An 18,706-nucleotide genomic window follows, 5' to 3' on the forward strand; every position below is an offset into this window, starting at 1 on the left:
AAGCGGTGGGTACAGGGTCTAAACCTGACCAATCAGAGCACCCCAGGCCTCTGGCTACAGATCAAACCAATGAAGTCACTTCAAGACTGCTGGAATTCTTGCTGTTGAGGTTGTTGGTAGGTTGTAAGGTTGGAGCTGCCAGGGGCCTGTGGGTAAGGTGAACCTTCTGAAAATCTGAAGCCAAAGCAAAGGGAAGCAGAGCTCCAGAGACTGATGACTTCCTTTGAAGCTCTGGATTCAGTCATGTCCAAAGTCAGTAAAGTCACTGAAATTTTTAGTTAGCCCAGTGAGTTCTCTTTTTAAGTACAAGTAACACTATCAGCTGCCACTGAACATTCCTTAATGTACACCTTAGACAGAAAAGGTGAGTCCTGGGATCTGTTAGAATAACCAACAGTTTATTAAAAGCTTGCCATGGGGCTCTGTGCCAGCCCCGTAGCTGGGAGGGGCTCTCATGACTGCCCCCAGGCCTGGGAGCAGCCCCTTCTAAGGTTCTTATTTTGTTCCCCTGCCCCAGCTCAAATCTCAATTTAAAAAAAAAAAAAAAGGATAAAGGACAAGACGGCACAGGACGTCAGACAGCAACAGGGGAATGGAGAGACCCAGGCATCCTGACCCCAAGACCCCATTCTGATCTTTCTTTCAGGAAGACCTTTTCCTCCCGTTCTCCCCACCCCAGGCCCCAGACCTGCTCTGTCACATCCCAGGTCTGGGGGGCCTGGCATCCCCAAGTCCATGGCCCCATTCCAGGGGGTAGTATAGTTCTCTTTATATAATATATCTAGACCCACCCTTCCCCTCCCCCAGGGGACTAGATGAATATTTGACACGCATATCTCCCTCCTTTCCCGAGGCTGTGATGGAGAGAAACCCTGGCACCATGGTGGGGAGGCAGGGGCTCCTGGTCAGCCTTGAGGCACCTATGCCCAAGCTGGCCTTGGGCCACTGGCCAGCCCAAGAAGCTCATGAGATGAGGTCTGAGGGGAGCTGGAGCCAACTTCCTGTCCCCCACCCTTGGGTGGACCTCACGCTTACAGCCCTCCAGGATCAGGCTCCACCCACCCCTGCCTCATTCATCGGCTTATCCACCTTGTACTTCAGGAATAGAAGTGGGAGGAACCATTGAGGATGTGGGAAGCGACACTGGTGCTGCGGCTCAGAGGCCCAGGCACTGCAGCAGCAGGTGGGCCCACACTGTCACTGCCACTGCCCCCCGAGGCTGCTCGTCGCAGGGGCTGGGGGCTGTTTCTTAGCAGCAGCAGGGCTCCACCACGGGGTGTCCCACTCTGTGCTGGGGGCCCCAGCCAGCTTGGGGGACCCGGGGGAGCCAGGAGAGAGGGCTGACGCCAGGCTGGGGGGGGCATGCCTGGTGGAGGAGGGCCATGGCTCCAGTGCGCCCCTGAACGGGGAACAGGACGGGAGGGCCAGGCAGGGGCAGGGGGTGGAGCAGGATAGCCCTGGGCAGCAGCCTCAGCTGGGATGCCCCCCAGAGCCATACTGGAGAAGCCCAGCCTCATGCTCTCAGCATCGAAAGCCTCGATCTCACGGGCCTGCCGCTCGAGCAAACTCCGGATTCGCTCAGAGCGCCCCGTCTGCAGGGCCAGCAGCTCCTCTTCCACCTGAGGTACCCAGAATAGAGGTCAGAGGGTCCGGGGGTGGGGGCTGCCCTCCCCACCCCACCCTGGAAGCCCAGCCCTCTTACCCGCTGCTCCAGCAGTGCCCGCCTCAGAGCTACTCTCTGCTCCAGCTCCCGTAGCTCCCTCTCGTGTTGACTCTCCGTGCGGATCTTGATCTTGCTCTGGTAAGCGTTGAGCAGCTCCAGCTCCTGTTGAAGCTGCTGCCGAAGGGCCTGGAACTCTGCCTCCTGGGTCTCATCAAGCCGCAGCTAGAGATTAGGTACAGCAAGTTTTAGGGGCCTCCTCCCCTACACCCACAATCCTCCCCTGCCCCAGTAGGCCTGGGCCCTCAGGTTTCAAGAAGCAGCCAGTCTCAACATCTATCAAAATGAAAGGTCGTCATACCCTGTGACACAGCAATTACACTTCCAGGAATTTATCCCCCAGGTATACTTGCACATGTGCTCGAAGGTGTTCACTGAAGCGTTGTAATAGCAAAATACTGGAAACAACCTATATGTCCACCAATAAGGGATGGGTTAAATAAATTATGGTACATCCATACCATGGAAAACTCTATGCTCTTAAAAAATGAGATATGTGTACTGACATGGAAAGATGTCCAAGAAATACAAGGTGGAAAAAGAAGTTAGAGACCAGTATATAAAGTATGATTCCACTTTTGTTTAAAATTTTTATATAATTTTCTAAATATGCATAGGAAAAAATCTAAACTACAATTAATTGTTAACAACAGTTACCTCTGAGAGGTGGGTTAGGTGAGGGAATGGCAATGAATAAGGACACTTTTACTTTTTACAGTGTTATTTTAAGTGGCCTATTCCAGTGTGATGTGTGATCACTTTTAGAACAGCAACCTTCAAAATCCTCCAGAAGTCTGAGCAAATTGGCCTGAGGGCCACAATCATTTTGATTTGTTCCCTGTTCACAGATTAAACTAACTCAGGCCCAGGAAAAAATTACAGCCACTCTTTCCTTGGTGGTTCTTGGTGGAGTAGGCAGTCTGGCTTTGTCAAGACCTTAAGAAAATACTTAAGAGAAATAATAAAACCATTGCAGAGAATACCAACAGTGGAAGAATACCTGAGTTTCCCAAGAACAAAATGCCCTATTTCTGTCTACACCCCCCACCTGCAGTGCCCACAGCTAAGCTGGAAATACAAAAGCCAACCTCCACCATGCTCCCTCCCTGGACCCCAGGCCTCACCGCCTGTGAGCTGAGCATCTCTGAGATGGACTGGTCGTACTGCTCAGCTAGGATTGCCAGCTTGCGGGTCTGTTCTTCCTTGAGCCGCTTAAGGAGGCTCTTGTGCTGAGCTTTGGGCGTGGTCTCCAGCAAGTGTGCCCGCAGAGCCTTGTACTGCCGAGTCTGGATCTTACACGTCTCCTGGAACTGCTTCTTGATCTGCAGCTCCTTAGACTATGCAGTGGACGGACCAAGGGGAGATGGGGGCGGGGGGGAGGAGGAGGAGGAACAACCAGGGGAAAGGGAGAAGAAAGAGAGGAGGAGAGGAGACAGAAGCAGAGACAAGAAGAGGGAGAGAAACAGAAAACATGTTAGACAGAGGGGGCGGGGGGAGCTGTATACAGACAGACATGGAGAGATGGGATTGTGTTGAGAGAGATCAGGAAGATTCTCAATGGGCAAGAGATGCAAAGAAAACAAGACAGCTTCCAAGAGCACGTTCACAGAGTTGGGTGGAAAACTCACAAGAAACAGCAGGAGAGTTCATGGACAGGGAACTGAGAATCTTTAGAGTACTGAGTGCACACAAGAAGCTTTGACCATGCAAAGAGGGAGAAAATATAACCTAGAGATAGACGCCTGTGAGCAGATACAGAATATGCACAAGTGAGAAAACCAAGTCTCTCAACACACACATGGAAGACAGCAACACAGCTGAGGAAAGACAGAGGAAGTCCCAGGTTCAACACCTCAGGGTGGGAGGGAGGGAAGGATAAGCACCAAGCTAAGAAATGGATAAGATGGGTGGCCCCATCTCGGGCCACATAAGGGAAAGGGGCAAAGGAGGTGGCCAGAAAGGGCCCGACAAGTTCAACAGGCCAGCAGCTGCCACCCTGACCAGATTTCCACATTCCAGCCCGGCCCCTTGTGTACTCAGCTCCCACTCCAAGCCCACAACCAACCCCATTTCCGCGGCCCCCACACTCTTGTCTGGGCCCCCAAGCTCACCACCCCCTACTGTGGACGGTTTGCAGTCCCATCCCCCCAGCCCTCTAGGGTAATGCCTGACGCCAGGAGAGAAACTCAGCTCCCAGACAGAAGGGAACCACGTAGGGAGTGGGTTGGGAGGAAAGGCAGTGAATGAGGACAAAAAGACCCAGAACCTGAGGACTCTCGGGGAGGAATCCACAAACAGGGGAACTGTGGGACCAAGAAGTTCTGGGGAAGCTCAACAGGGGCCCAGACCCCTGAACTGGTGGTGGTCATGGTGCAACGAAGCTATGAAGGTAGAGAGGATGAGGCTGAGGAGTGAAAGGGGTTGAGATAACGTAGATGGGGTGAAGAGGTCATGGAACTGGGGGCCAAGGGTCCAGACTGGGGGCATACCGGGGAGGCTAGGCGGCAGGACAAAGCAGACAGAGGCAGCCTGGGCCAAAGGTACAGTTCCGCTCAGATATTTTATTTGTGTTTGTCTTTTTCTTTTTTTGGTGGGGGAAAGGGGACAGGTTGGAAGGGAGACAGAAAAACAAAATCAAAGAGAGAAAAAAAAAACATGACTCTTCCCACCCACTGCCACCCCTGGCCCCAGGCCTGAGTCGATGAGGGTGAGGATGAGCACACACAGCGGGAGAACAGCAATAACTTAGGGTGGGGGGGGGGGGAGCATCAGGAGAACACAAAATATAATCTCCGGACTCCATGGTGGAGGAGGCTGCCTGTCTAGAGGCCCAAAGGGCTAGGGGTGAGGTGGGGAAGCATACCGAGGAAGGAGTGGTGAAAGGGAGGAGAGGACTGGGACTGGAGAAACTTCACTGAGTAGTGGGAGATAAAGTGCTCAATGCTCTAGATTTGGGCTGGGGAGGAGCTAGAGTTGGTTACCTCCAGGGAGGCAGGGCCCGGGACTGGCGGGTTCGGGATCTCCGCCCAGCTAGAGTCTCTGGTGGTGGTTGGTGGGAGGCAGGGGGGCCTAGCCGGCGCTGGCTGCGTGGTAGCAGCCGGGGGATACGGCTGGGCCGCTCACCCCGAAGCAGGCCCCAACTGGCCAGTGTGTGGATGGCCCAGGGGGGCAAGTGGGTGGCTAAACCCTGGCTGGCCCGTGCCAGGCGCCAGTTCCAGCCCTTGCACAGGGCCCAAAACCTTGCCAACAGGGCTAGTGGGTGTCGGGCAGTGCGAGGATTACCCCGCCGGGGCCCAGGGACAGGCAGACGGCTGCGGAAGCCATCCTTGTTGGTCTTGGGGTAGAGTGCAAATAGGCCCCGATCCCCCACGGCCCCACAGCCCTGTAGGGCCCTGAAGGCCATGGGCGACAGACGCAGCAGAGCACGCAACCAGAGTCGAGAGATGCCCCGGCGCATCCGAGGGCCCTGCTGCCGCACCCATTTGCCCCCAGCTGCCACAGCTGCCAGAGGTAGAGCCAAGCCTGGCCAGGCTAGGAGCCAGGCAGCCCCAAGGCCCAGAGGGACACCCATAAGACCTCGGCGCCAGCTCAGACTGAGGACGGCCCCCAGTGCGGTGCCCTGAGCCAGGAGTAGGAATAGACTGGGGGGCAGGTGCAGAGCTGTACAAAGCAGTAGGTAGGAGGCCCCCAGGCCCACCAGCCCCACCTCAAGGGCCAGCAGGGCTGCCTGCAGGCCACCCCCACCCTGGGCCGCCAGCAGTGGGAGCAGCAGCAGAAGTAGTAGGGGCAAGAGGCCAGAGGAGGACCCCACTGCAAAGGAGAGTCCAGCCAAGAGGCCATGGGACAGGAGTCCAGGGAGCTGGCTAGTAGGGCTGGGCCTCAGATGTGTTGGAGGGGGTTCAGGGGGGATGTCTGGTGAGGGACAGCCATCTCCAGGATCCCTCGGGGTCCTAAATGGAGCCCCCTCCTCCTCTTCCTCCTCCTCCTCAGGGACTGGGGTCAGTGTTGGACCCTGGACCCAGCCAAGCTCAAACTCCTCATCCAAGAGGCTACCATCCTCCTTCCCCCACAACCTCCATTCCCCGGATGCCTCCTGGCCCACAATGCTCCTCTCCTGGGGTGCCGGGGATGGAACTCTAAGCTTCTCTATCTCCTGCTCAGGTAGCCCCCAAACTTCCTCATCAACCAAACTCCTACGTTTCTGTGGACTGGGACTAGGGGTTCCTGACTCTTCTCCCAGCATCCTCTGCTCCTCTGGCTCCAAGGCAGCCCCTTCCTTCCCCAGAATCCTTCTCTCTGGAACTGCTTCCTCCTCCTCTCCCAGAATTCTTTGGTCTGCCTCTTGGCCAGATGAGCAGGACTGCTCTTCTCTAGGGGTGCCTGTGTTAGGTGGTCCCAGAGCCCCAGGAATGGGGAGCGGGAGGCCCAGGGGACGCTGGCCTGCACGTACTTTGAGGCTCTTGGGCTGCTGGCGAACCTGGGCCGCATGCTTCTGCCGCAACTCTTGCTCACGCCGCTTATTGTACTCCAGCTGGTTGCCCAGCTCCGTCTGGTGCTGCAGGCGGGTGAGCTCAGCCCGTGTGCGCTGTACGGCCTGGAGCTGCCGTAGCTCCAGCTCCCGTGTGGCCTCATGCTGCCGTAGCAGCAGTGCACACTCCAAGTCCTTCTGTGTCTGTTTCTTGTTCAAGTCCTGAGGCAAAAGGGAGGCAGGGCCCAGAAACTGGTCAGAAAGCCTTGTTGGTGTCAAGGAAGTGAGAGCCCCAGGATTCCTTGGCAGAGGGAGCCGAGGGTGGGGAGATGAGGGGTGTAGGTGAGAGGTGTAAGGTAGCCAAGCTCCTAGCTGGCCTGGGAACTCTAGCAGGGTCTAGTGGGCACGAGAAGCGAAAGAGGTGTTGAAGAGAAGCCGAGCTGTGACACGAATGAGGGCAGAGGGGAAAGACAACCACAAGTGCGGCAAATGGAAAAGGGTAGGTGCCTGGGATCTGGGAGGGGAACAGGGAGGGGGTGGCCTACCTCTCGAAGCAGGTCCTGGTCCAGGCTGTGACGAGCCAGCAGCATCTTGCGCTTGTACTGGCGACACTGCAGCTCAAAGTACTGGCGCTGCCGCCGCAGCAGCCCAGCCTCCTCCTCCGCCTGGCACTGCTGTAGCTGCTCCTTCTGCCGCAAAAGCCACTCCGCCTTCTCCCGCTTGGGTGTGCTGGGGTTCTCCTGGAGCTCCTAGGAAAGGGCAGCAGGAGAGCAAGGAGGTCAGGGCCCGCCTCACCCTCCATCAACCCCACCCACTGCTGCAGCCCTATCCCACCTCCTTCAGCTGCTCCTTCCGAAGTTTGTAGGTTCGCTTCTGCGCCTCCAGCAGGGCGGCCAGCTCCTTCTTCTGCTGCCCGAGGATGTGCTGCTGGAACTTACGCTCCTCAGCCTGGGCAGCTCGCGCCTCCTTCTCACCGATAGCCTGGTGCCGCCTTGACAGCTTTTCGGCCTCAGCCCCAAAGCCAGCCCGCTGTGCCTCGAGCTCCCGCTGCAGCCGTGCACTGTGCTCCTCACGCTCACCCCTCAACCTCGACTCCAGCGCCAGCAGCTGTTTCTGGTGCTGTCGTCGCATCCGCTTATAGCCACTCAGCTGCTCCCGCAGGGCTGAGTCCTGCTCATGCTCCTGGATCTGACGGCTGACCTGGGGGCGGGAGAAAGGATGAGAAGTGGGGCGCAGCCCTGGCCCCCATTTTATTAACACACATAGTCTTCGTGCTCTATTGGGGAAGAACGTGAGTTTTAGCCTCATGGGTTTAATTCTCATTTGATATCTTCCTCACACTTAACCTCTCTGAGCCTGCCACCTCAACTGGATCATGGAGATATCTCCTTCAGAGGTTGGTGAGACTGAATGAGACAAGAAAAGGTGCTGAGCACAGGGTCTTGCATAAAAGTAGGAACAATTCAGATTAATTCAAAAGAGTAAAAGAATCAGACAGACCTGGGACCAGATCCCAGCTCTGCCACTGACTAACCCTGTGACCTCAAGCAAGTTAATGCTGCTAAGCCTTAGCTCTATTAAATGGGACAATACCACCTCCTCACAGCGGGCTGGGAAGATTAACTTTGCTACCTATGTAATAGTGTCTAGAACACTCTGAACCAGTAAGTGATGGTTCCTTCCCCTTCAGCAAACACTGAAGACCCTTTACAGCTCAGATACGGAGCCAGAATATGGACCATGGGACACTGGAACAACAAGAACACTGGGCCTGGATGTCCTCATCTGAAGTTTGAGCTCAGATCCCACTGTCAAGGGGCTATGTCAATGTACCCCAAACTAGTCCAGGTGGCCAAACCCCTGGAAATCACAGACCTCTCTGCACAGTACCACAAAGCACCAAGCATCACAGGGTCTGAAGAGTTGTCCTAAAAGAACAACCAGCCACAAGCAGAGGTTACAAGAACATACTAGACCAACCAGTGGCCTCCAAGGGGACCATCGAAGCTTACAGCTAAACAGGAATGTAATCTAAAAGTTTACTAAAAGTATGGACGAAAAACTATGTTTTAGGAAAAATATACCCCTTTTCCTATGAACTGAGAAAAACATCGCTGTGACTTTAAGAGAGGACCAAGGTCCTGGTAACAGAATTTGGGAACCACCAAAGGTAGCCCCTCTGAGTCACAGCTGTTTCATCTCACAAATGGGATCATACCCTCACCCTCCCAGAAGAGCTGGAAGAATTAAATACAGGGATGTGTGTGGGCCTGAAAGCCAATTACTGGCACAGGCAGATACCTGTACACCATCTCTGCCCTCTAGGGGCACAGAATCCAGCAAACCTGTCATCATGCTGTTCAGGAGTATCACAGCACAGGATATGAAGCACCTGGCTGGCCAGGAGCCTGGGAAGGCATGCCAGGAGATGCTATTTAAGTCCAGCCACAAAAATGGAGTATGAGCTGGGCAATGTGACCAAAATAGTCTACTGGGAGAAGGGAGGGGAGAGGGGAGGGTTTAGGTGAGATGGTCGAGGTGAGAAGGCAAGAGACAGCAACACAAAGCGAGGGTGGACTCTGGACTTAATCATATGCCAAAGGGAGAAAGTCATTTCTGGACTTAGATGGTCTGGGGCATCCAGGATGGCTGCACTTACCAGGGAGGCAGTACGGATGGTGGCAAAATGGTCCCGGTTGCGGCAGTAGGCCCGTCGGCGGGCAGAAGAGGTGGTGGATGTGGGAGCTGGGGCTGCAGGTGGCTGGAGAGGGCCTGGGGTCATCTCTGGCTGGTAGGGGTCATCATAGAGGTTGTCAGAGCCCTAGAGGAAGGGAAGGTGGAAGGAATGCCCAAGGCTCAGAGGTCAATGGGCCCACAGGGAGTTCCCTGGAGACCCAGTCAGACTTAGAGAAGGAGCAGTCACACATGGGAGGGAGAGCAGGGAACCAAGGTGATTCCTGAGAAGGAGAGCTGGGGCTCGGCCCTGCCGCTGTCAGGCCTACACAGGGTGAGCTGCATACCGGCAGCCGGTGGATGATGGAGCTGTGGGAGGTGACTGTGTGCTCGCCCTCCTGCATCATGGCCATCTCCCGGGCTTCAGGGCCTTCTTCCTCCTCCTCCTCCTCCTCCTCCTCCTCTTCCTCCTCCTCATTGTCAGAGGCATCTGCTAGGCTGTTGACTGAGCTGCTCTGGCTGGAGGCGCTGATGGACATGCTGGGCACTGAATGGCTACTCTCTAGACTGGTCAGCGTCCCGGCCCGGTGCATGTAAGGCTCTGCCTCCTGTAGACAAGACACAGGCTGTTGGGCAGGGAAGGGGAAGGACAAGGGATGTGCATACGGAGGTAGCACAAAGAGACAGGGGGTATGGAGAAGGGTGGGGAGGGGTGCCAAGCAACTGCTAGGAGGCAAGCACAACATGGTGGTGAAGAAGGGTGGCAGGGCAAGCCGGGTCACCTCCTCCTCCTCTGGGGCCTCAGCGCCAGGGCCATTGGGCGCCTCTTGGAACAGTATCTTCTTCATTTTGCGGTACTGCAGGTTGTCCAGCTCCCGAACAGCATCCTTGGTCCTCTGGATTAAGTCCATGATGACTGTGGGTGGCCGCTCCCGGAGCACAAAGCGGTGCTGGGGGAAGAGAACACTGAGGCCTGCCGCCAAGCACCTCCCGCATCCCAATAGCCCGTGGATCTTGGCATTCCCTCTGGCCTGAGGCACTCCCCTGGGGCCCATGCCCACCACAGGTTGATGCTGGCCTTGTCCCAACCCCTCCTCCCACATTAATTTTTACCACCCCGTCTCTACTCCCCAGACAGTCTCTTGTTCCTCCAGGCATGGCTGACAGGCAAGAACAGCCAGGAGATCTGGATTCTAGTCCAGGTCTTCTATCAAAGTGCTCGGTGCCCCTGGACACGTCATGAGGCCTCTCTGGGCCTCATAAAGCATCCCACAATTATAAAACAAGTAGGTCAGGGTAGACAATCTAAGTTAGTTCCCAACTAGGGGCCCTTAGGCCCCTATGGATCTCTGAAGGGAATGGGGGCCCCTCTGCTTTTGATAACTCAAAAAATGCCTAAGGGAAATCATACATTTACCCACGACAAGGCTACACAGGCTTTTGGCTTGAATTACACATCAGATCAGTGTGGTAACCCTGGTTATTGCACACTGACCAGAAATTCTGGCTGGCAATTATATATATCTTTGATTAATAAAAGACGGAAAAACAAATGATTACTTAATAAAGGTAATCTGGTAGACAAAATCTTGCAAAACACAGAGTCCACTGGGCACTGGGGATGGGGGTAGGAATTTATAAATGAAGTTCTCAGTGGAGGAAGAAACAGTAATCACTAATTTCACTGAGGGGTTTCTGTGGCTCCAACAAGCTACAGTTCTAGGAGAATGCTAGACCAGTGAGCCCTCACCTTCAGAAGAACCTCTGAGGTTGGTCTGTCTTGAGGGATTTTCTGAAGGCAGGAGTCGACAAAATTCCGGAAGTACTCAGACCTAGAAGTGACAGCAGGGTGAGGGTGGGGAGGGCTTGAGCCAGGCAGCCTTACCCCTATGGCCTAACCCCTGGGCCCAGGAATCCCAGTCCTCACCAGTGTCCTGACTGGAGCACGGGGGACTCGTTCTGTGCAATGTGGTATAAGGCACTCATCGCATTCATGTTAAACAGCGGTGGTTTCCGTTCCGCTACAGAGAAAGGTCAAGGGGGAGAAGGTGAGAGGTGGCAGGTGGGCAGAGGAGACTGGAATGGAAATCAGAAGACTTGGGTTCACACCCCAGCTCCCTGACTTCCTCACTCCATGACCCTGAGCAATTCCCATAATCTCAATTAATTCCTTCCTCTGTAAGACGCAGCACCCATCCTCTCCACTGCACATGGGTGGAATAGGAATCAAAGAAAATAACACATGCAAAAGCACGAATGAAGGCAGAAGGAAGCACATTCAGTTGCCAACCCAACTAATATTTATTAGGTGCCAAATCAGAGCAAAAAACTCGCTTAAGTATTACGGGAAAGATGAAAAACAATAGACAGGCCCTGTCCTCAAGGAACTTCCAGTCTAATAGGGAAGATTAAATGGGATTGAACAAATAGCATCAAGTTCAAAGTGCTAATTGGCACAAGAGGAAAACAGGTAAATGGCTGGGAAGCTGGGTGTGTGGTGGGACTTCAAGCTGGTACATTCGCAGGGGATTCAGGGAAGCTATTTTGGAAAAAGGGATATTGGAGGCAGGCCTCAGATCAGAAGTCACAAGCTAGAAGCCCCTTGTGGCCCAGACAAATGTTTTGTGTTGTTTTTGGTTTTTGCCTAAACAGTGATTTTTAAATTCTGATAATAACAATGAAATAATAACCTAAATTTCCAGTTTCTCTTAAAAAATTAGATCTGGTGAAATGGAGCTTACATTCCTGCATAACAATGGGCTGGAGCTAAGCAACAGCTGCCCTCTTCAGGTGGGAACAGCAACCTCCGGTTTGCTGTAGTCTCCTCCATATTGCTTCCCTGATACTGACTATCAGTTGCCATTTATAATAAAGATTGATGGGTTTTTTCAATAGTAGAGAAACAGTTCCCTGTACCCATGTCTCTACCAAAAACTAGGAATAAAATGGACAGCTCCAGATTTTTCTTATACCTGGCCTGCTTCACATATTTCCATCGCCTATCTGGTCATGGCCTTAAATGGTAAATGCAGACATGTGTAGATGGAGAGAAAGGCAAGTCCAAATCTCCAACCTTGGGCACAGGAAACAATACAAACAAAGGTAATTAAGAGGAAAAATTCAGAACTTGTTAAGAGGAAAGCCAGCCTTTAGGAAGCAGAGCCTTTAGCTTGGTGTAAGCAAGGATGGGGATGGCTTTAGACTTGAAGGCAACGGGGAGCCACTGACGGCTCTGAGGAGAAGAGAAAACAATAGCACATCTCTCTGACGTAAAAGAGACTGGAAGGAAGAAGAGACTGGCAGTGGGAGAGATCACTGCAGGAAGTTGTTGGTAAGAGTTACTAATAACATCTCTTTCTTGGGCAACTATTTTGTGCCTGGCACCGTGTCGAGGGCTTTACAAACATTATCTCACTAAAACAGTTGTTTCAATAGCATTGGCTGGCAGAGATGAGAACCTCAACATGGCTTCAAGACCTCGTGAACTCACTGAGCCTAACTCTCTGGCCTTATCACTCACTGTTCTTTGTTAACACATGCAATATTCCAAACAACTGAGGCTAGTCTCAGCTCCCCAGGCATGCTCCTCTCTCTGTCTGGAATACTTTTCCCTACAGTCTTTCAACAGCTACCTATTATTTGTCTTGTGGTTGTTTAGACATTCTGCTACAAGGAGATCTTCCTCAGCACTTAACTAGGTCAAATCCCTTGTTTTTTGGTTGTACTGCTCTCGTATCTTCTCCATTCAGCTTTTCTTACATTGAAAGAAAACATGCCTATTTCCTCAACTTGAATGTAAGCTCCAAGAGGGCAAGAACCTCATTCACTGCTCTACCCCCAGAATCTACTAGCACAGTGCATGGCACACAGTGGGCACTCAAAAAAGATTTAGAACTAGAGTAGTGGACAGGAAGAGATAAATGCTATGAAATCTTTAGGTCTAAGAAATGGCAGGATTTGACAGCTGCCTGTACTGGGGGTCAAGGGTAGACTCAAAATGGACAGATGCTTGGAGGCCTCAGAGGATGGGATGGTGTGGGGACAGTAAGAAAAAGAGAAAGGAGTGGAGAGAAAAGAGGATAAGGAGCCAAGAGGAGAATGTCCTTACCCAGCTCGATGCAGGTTATGCCCAAGGACCAGACATCCACCTTGCCATCGTACTGCCCCTCATCCATTGCCAGGATCACTTCTGGAGCCATCCTGGGAGAATGGTCAGGAGAGAGAGGCTAATCACCCGCCCAGACCCTGCCAACTCTTGCTCCCAACATCCCGGGAGCTCTCTCCATTCACCACCACTCCCACTCACCAGTACGGGGTGCCCACGAAGGAGTTGGCAGGTGCCATGATGGATGCAGAACCGAAGTCCCCCAGTTTCACCAAGCCTGGCTCTGACAGCAGGATGTTTCCAGCCTTCACATCCCTGCCAGAGGCAAAGCACAAGGATAAGACATGCATCTCAGAAAGGCTGGGCAGGTGCTTTTGCACCAAGTTTCCAAGAAGACTGGAGCCCAGCAGAATGAAGAGTGGTGTAAAGAGCACCCCCCCGCCCCCCCCCCCCCCACCGCCAGCCATCGTCAGTGCTGCCTGTACCTATGGATCATGTTGTGGGAGTGCAGATAAGCCAGGCCCTGAAGGGCCCCGTGGGTCACAGCTGCAATCTCCACCTCCTGAAGGGGCTTCTTGTGCACTGGGGAGTAAGGGAAAAACATCAAACTGAGGGAGCCCAAGGGTGGGACTGGAGCTATCTTCCCTTAACCCTTCCCCTACGGCTTCTCTGCTCTTCTCCCTTCTCCCACTTGCTGGCCAAAGAATCACTTACCTTCTAGAAGGTCAGAAGCTGAGCCCAGGCAATACTCCATCACCAGCTATGGAAGGGTCAAGGGTCAGAGATCAGCAGATCTGGCCACCCCTGGCCTATCTCCCTTGGAGAGAGATGCAAAACAGAGGGCCTCCTTGCCTAGCCTCTACTCAAGCAATGGTCCCGGGGTAATAACAGGGAGAAACGACAACTGAGAAAACGAGAGGGTGGGGGGAAGTCCCTGGAGTCAGGGTCTCCCTTAGAAAGAGCCCAAGACATCACTACCACCTCCATCTGAATCCCATCGTTCAATCTCCAGCTCTCCCAACCCATGTGCCCCCTTTCAACTGCTAACAGTCTATGTCACTCTTCAGCCTCTCCCTCTGGACACACAGTGCTGCTTATGAGTTTGCCTGAGGACTGCAGAGGTTGGGAAAGATTTCCTCCTTCCCAAGATCTGCTCAACAACACCCTGAACAGGGCCCACCTAAGAGACTAGACCAGGACAAGGATGGGCCTGAGTACCGAGTACAAAGATCAGGGCAGAGTCAGGGGGCCAGCTCACCCAAGCCGTGTGCTCCCTCAGGTAACAGCCCCGGTACTGAATGGTATTGGGATGCCGGAGCTTCTGTAGGAACCGCACCTCCTTGATGATGTCCTGCCATTTCTGAGAAGGTCAGGGGAGGAGAGGCTTACTTAGCCTGCATCTTGAGCCTGGGGTCCCCTGCCTCCTACCAGTCTGTCAAGCCTGACCTACCTCATTTGACTGCTTCCCACTGTAGGACATCTTCTTGATGGCCACCACCTCACTATTCCGGACATCCCGGGCCTAGAGGACCAGACCAGAAGGTAGTGAAGGCCCCCAGTGAGCACTGGGTAGCAGGAAGACGTGCTGGCCCAGCAGGAGAGGGCAGGAAAGCCTGGTGTGGTGGAATAGTGTACAGGGCTGTTTGGAGGTCCACAGCGGGAAGACAGTCCCTGCCCCACCCTCCCAAGCCTCAACTCACAAAGTACACAGCTCCAAAGCTGCCATGGCCAATTTCCCGGAGGTCAGAGAAGAGCTTTTCCGGGTCATCCTTGAAGAAGAGCTCAGCCACATCAGGGTCCTTCAGGCTCCCGGCCCGGCCCCCAGCTGGCATGGTGGCCCCTGGGGGCCCTGAGAGTGGGGCTTGACCTGGTGAAAAGATGGGACTCTTAGAACAAAGATGGGGCCCTCAGAGAGAGAAAGGGCCCTTCCTCCCCTAGTTCCGATGAGGGGGAGGCACTACCAAGGAAGGGCAGGGGGAGATTAGGAACAATATCAAAGCTCAAAAAAAAAGAAAAAAGAAAAATGAAGTTGCCCTGGCAACGAATGCACTAGGGCCGGGTCCCTGGAGTCCCTAAAACTAAAGGAAGACTGGGAGCTCAGCATCCTCACCAACCCCTCAGCCCTCAACAAGTTCCATTTCCCTACAACCTCTAAATCTCCCCTCAAGAATAAAAGATTCTGCCTCCCAGCCAGAACTCCAGATCCCCAAGTGTCCTGTCCCACAAGTCCCACGCCCCAAATATTTCCAGGTACCTTCCTGTTCCCCTTGGCGTTGAGGCCCCCTCCTCCCTCAACCTCTCACACTCTGGAAGAGAGCAGGAAACAGCCAAGGCCGGAGGCAGTGGAAATCCGGCCATTGTTACAAGTGGGTACTGGCCCACAGGGGCCAGGAGACTCGCTCTCAAAAAGGGCTAGGGACACTGTGGCAAGCGGGAGATCTAGAATGGGAAGGACAGGGATAGAAATGGTGTCTGGCTCTGGGGGCCTGCGATCTGGGCTGCCTTACTTGTCCAGTCCAATGGCACACGCCACACACACAGGTACAGGACATTTGCAGTACAAAGAACATTTATTAAGCATATATAGTAAGCACCTTACATGCATTATCTCTCATTCAATCCTCACCACAACCTTATGAGGTGTTACTATTACCCCTATTTTACAGATGAGGAAAGGCACTCAGAGGGGTTAAGTGACTTGCCCAAAGCTGGTCCTCTACCACTGTGCTTTCAAAATAGCCCTATGAAACAAGCAGGGCAGGATCATGATCACCATTTCATGGATGAGATCGCTGAAGCATAGTAAGGAAGGACTTCTCCAAGGTCAGAGAACAGGATCTTCTCCTCTCCAGTCAGGCCTGTGTACTCATTACTCTCTTAACAACTCACCCCAAGCTCAGCCCCCTCCTCTAGGAAGCCTCCCCTGACTACCCCAAGCCCTTGGGGAGAAGAACTCCTAGAGCACCCAGCCAGAAATGTACTGAAAACTCCAGCAGTACATCAGAGCCAAGACCTCCTGAAGGGATTCCAGGCCAAGCTCCTGGATAAGCACTTGTTGGAATTTAGGCACAAAGGAGTTTTTCAGCAGAGCTCAACTCCCAGGGCAGAGTTCTAGCTCCTTAAAAGCACCTAACAATTTAGCATGTAATTATATTCTGTCACACATTGTTTCCTGTTGTGTTGTTAATTTTGTCTCCTCAGCCCCACTGGAAGCTGGAGGGCAAGGAGTAGGCCTGACTCTCTGGTGGGCCCCCAGGGTGCAGAGGGCTCAGAATAGCCTGGGAGATTGATTGATTGCCCTCAGCCCAGCCCCAAGCAGCTCCCAGGCTGCTCAAAGCAGGCCCCTTTCTCCATTCTTCTGCCAGCAACCGTGCCAAGCACCCCTCACCCCCACCACACACCCACACACAAAGGCAGGTGCTCACAACTTGCCAAAGGAATCTTCTTGACCTCTTTACCAGCACCCAACCAAGAATGCCAACTGAGGACCCCAGGTCACATATAAGAGATGCCGGCAAAACATCACAAGGGGCCTCTTCCTCAAATACCAAACATTTGAGTGATTACCAAGGTCTGTGCTAAATCATAACCACCTTCTAAAATGGACAATGTTACCTCTATTCTACAGACGAGGAAACCCAAGCCTGTCCACCCTAAGCTTCACTACCAGTGCATTTCATCTGCAATATACAGCAACAAGGCTTTGAGTAAGTTCCTTACACTTGGTCTTCTCTGCACTAAAACGGATTACAGTGTGGAGCTGTTGTGAAATTTTTAATGAGATCTCGTACTTAGGAACACTATGCAGACACTCAGCATATGGATTTTTCCTTCCCTGCCTCCAGAGTCGCCACGACAAGGCTTTAATACTTTGGGGATCATCCTACCCCCCGGCAGCTTGGCTTTAACTGCTAAGAGACACCCCTATCATTTGTCAGAAGAGATGGCCCTGTCAGGAACCCAGGCCAAAGACTGGGATCAGGGTAAAGATGAAGGTCACAGTAGAGAGAAAAATCCATAAGGCAGAAGGCAGGGGCCAGAGCCTCCCATCAGGAAAAGCTTCTGAGTATAGGCCTCCTAAAAAGGAAGCTCTTCTCTCTCCCATTCTTAAATCTCACCCCAATCCATTCTCTTCTGGACCCATGGCTAAACCTAGGCACAGAAGAAAACAGATGACAAGAGATAGGTATGGAGCACAGGCAAGACTTGTTCAAGGACCTGGGTTCCAATCCTGTTCTGCCGCTGTGTGACCTTGGGCAACTTCTCTGGGCCTCAATAGCCTCAACTGTAAAATGGGAAGAAGGCAATAAAAGAGCCCCCTCACCAGATGAATGAGAGGGGGAGAGGTCACATGAGAGAATGGATGTAGAGCACTTTGTAAATGATAAATCGCTTGACAAATTAGATTACTTATACCATCACAGCAAGAGGCTGGAAGGTAACAATAGTTGGGGGAAATACTGCCAAGCACCCCTAAACACAAATGCACATATACACTTCCTTGAAAGGACAAGAAACCCAACCAGACCATGCCTAAAAAACAGATAAGCAGACCCACCATGGGGACCAGAGGCATGGGAATTAACACCCCAGAGGAAAGAGAGTTACAATCATGAAGGAAGGGGTAGCTGTGAGGGGCAAAGTGAACAGGGAGAAAACCAGAAGGGTACAAATCCATCTGATTAGCTCAAGCACCTTAGGGTGTGACCCCCGTGACATCAGAGACCCTGTCACCTGAGGTCCCCCATCAACCAGACATAATGAAGGGAAGAGGAAGGGGAAGAGGGTGGCAGCAGAAGGCAAGGCTAGCCAGAGGCTGACCACTGGCCCAGCTGGGCTTCCCCATCCTGAGGAGAGAGCCTACCCAGGCCCAGCTTCTCAGAAAGCAGCACCCTTTCTTCTCAAGCTAGACACAGGGACCCGCGCCCCTGCACCCCGTGTCTCACCTGGTAGGGGTCACTATGGTGCCCCAGCGCCTCCGCCTCCTCCTGGGGTCCTCCAGCGGCTCTGCCAAGCAGGGAGAGGGGCAAGGAGACCTTTCCCCTTGCCACCTCTTCCTCGGCTTTCGCCCTTCCTGAGGGGCGGGCCCGGGAAGCCTCCCCTGGAGGGGAGGGGGTGACAACCTGATCTGACCTCGCGGTCCAGTCCTTCTCCTCCTCGAGGGCGACAGTTGCTGAATTCCGGATTTCTGATTGTGGGGGTCTGAACTCCAGGTATTTGAACAAGGGGAGGCCGAATCTGATATCTGAACTTGTGGGGAATGAACCCCGGATACTGGTGCACGCAGGGTCCTGAACCCCAGATATTTGAAATCCTGTGAAACAGAGCCCCAGGTTTAGAGAGGTTGGGACCCGAGTCCCGGATATCTGGAATCTCAGGGGCTGAGACCCGTATATTTGAGAAGCGTGGGGTCAGGCCCGGAAATTCGGGACCGAGGGGACTGAGCCCCAGGTCTTCGGCCACCGACAGGGGGCCTACCCCGAGGACGTCCGACCGCACGGCCCCTCTCACGCCGGGGTCCGAGGGTGACAGCCCCCACTCCCGCCCCGGTCCCCTCCCTTTCCCCTTCTCTTTCCCGAGGACAGCTGAAAGATTGTAGCTAAGGGCGGTCCCCGTGCCCTCTCCCCCTCTCCTCTTCTCAGTCTCAGCCTCTCCGCACCACAGCCCCGGTCTCGTCCCAGTCTCCCTCTCCCTCTTCCTCCCAATTCCAAGATGGAGACCGGGCGGGAGCGCGCAGGCG

General features: G+C 53.6%; 1 protein-coding gene across 3 annotated transcripts; it reads right to left on the reverse strand.

The window, feature by feature from the left end:
- Window positions 1-377: 377 nt before the first annotated feature.
- TAOK2 (TAO kinase 2) lies at window positions 378-18,451 on the reverse strand. Of its 3 annotated transcripts, XM_059898432.1 has the most exons (20): window positions 18,100-18,451; window positions 17,913-17,973; window positions 14,667-14,833; window positions 14,417-14,488; window positions 14,225-14,326; window positions 13,681-13,726; window positions 13,452-13,548; window positions 13,168-13,281; window positions 12,970-13,061; window positions 10,789-10,882; window positions 10,612-10,693; window positions 9,644-9,811; window positions 9,209-9,469; window positions 8,848-9,009; window positions 7,023-7,388; window positions 6,734-6,937; window positions 6,171-6,410; window positions 2,845-3,057; window positions 1,703-1,885; window positions 378-1,619 (listed from the first exon to the last, which is right to left on the reverse strand). In XM_059898432.1, the coding sequence occupies exons 3-20, from the start codon at window positions 14,796-14,798 to the stop codon at window positions 1,098-1,100; spliced, it is 3,150 nt and encodes a 1,049-aa protein (XP_059754415.1). In that variant the 5' UTR covers window positions 14,799-14,833; window positions 17,913-17,973; window positions 18,100-18,451; the 3' UTR covers window positions 378-1,097. The 3 variants fall into 3 exon arrangements, with proteins under 3 accessions (XP_059754415.1, XP_059754412.1, XP_059754413.1); XM_059898429.1 differs by lacking the exons at window positions 378-1,619; window positions 1,703-1,885; window positions 2,845-3,057 and having other exon boundaries at window positions 4,262-6,410; XM_059898430.1 differs by lacking the exons at window positions 378-1,619; window positions 1,703-1,885; window positions 2,845-3,057 and having other exon boundaries at window positions 4,262-6,410; window positions 18,090-18,171.
- Window positions 18,452-18,706: the final 255 nt, after the last annotated feature.

The sequence above is a fragment of the Balaenoptera ricei genome, chromosome 15 (assembly GCF_028023285.1).
Source record: "Balaenoptera ricei isolate mBalRic1 chromosome 15, mBalRic1.hap2, whole genome shotgun sequence".
Taxonomy (NCBI): Eukaryota; Metazoa; Chordata; class Mammalia; order Artiodactyla; family Balaenopteridae; genus Balaenoptera; species Balaenoptera ricei.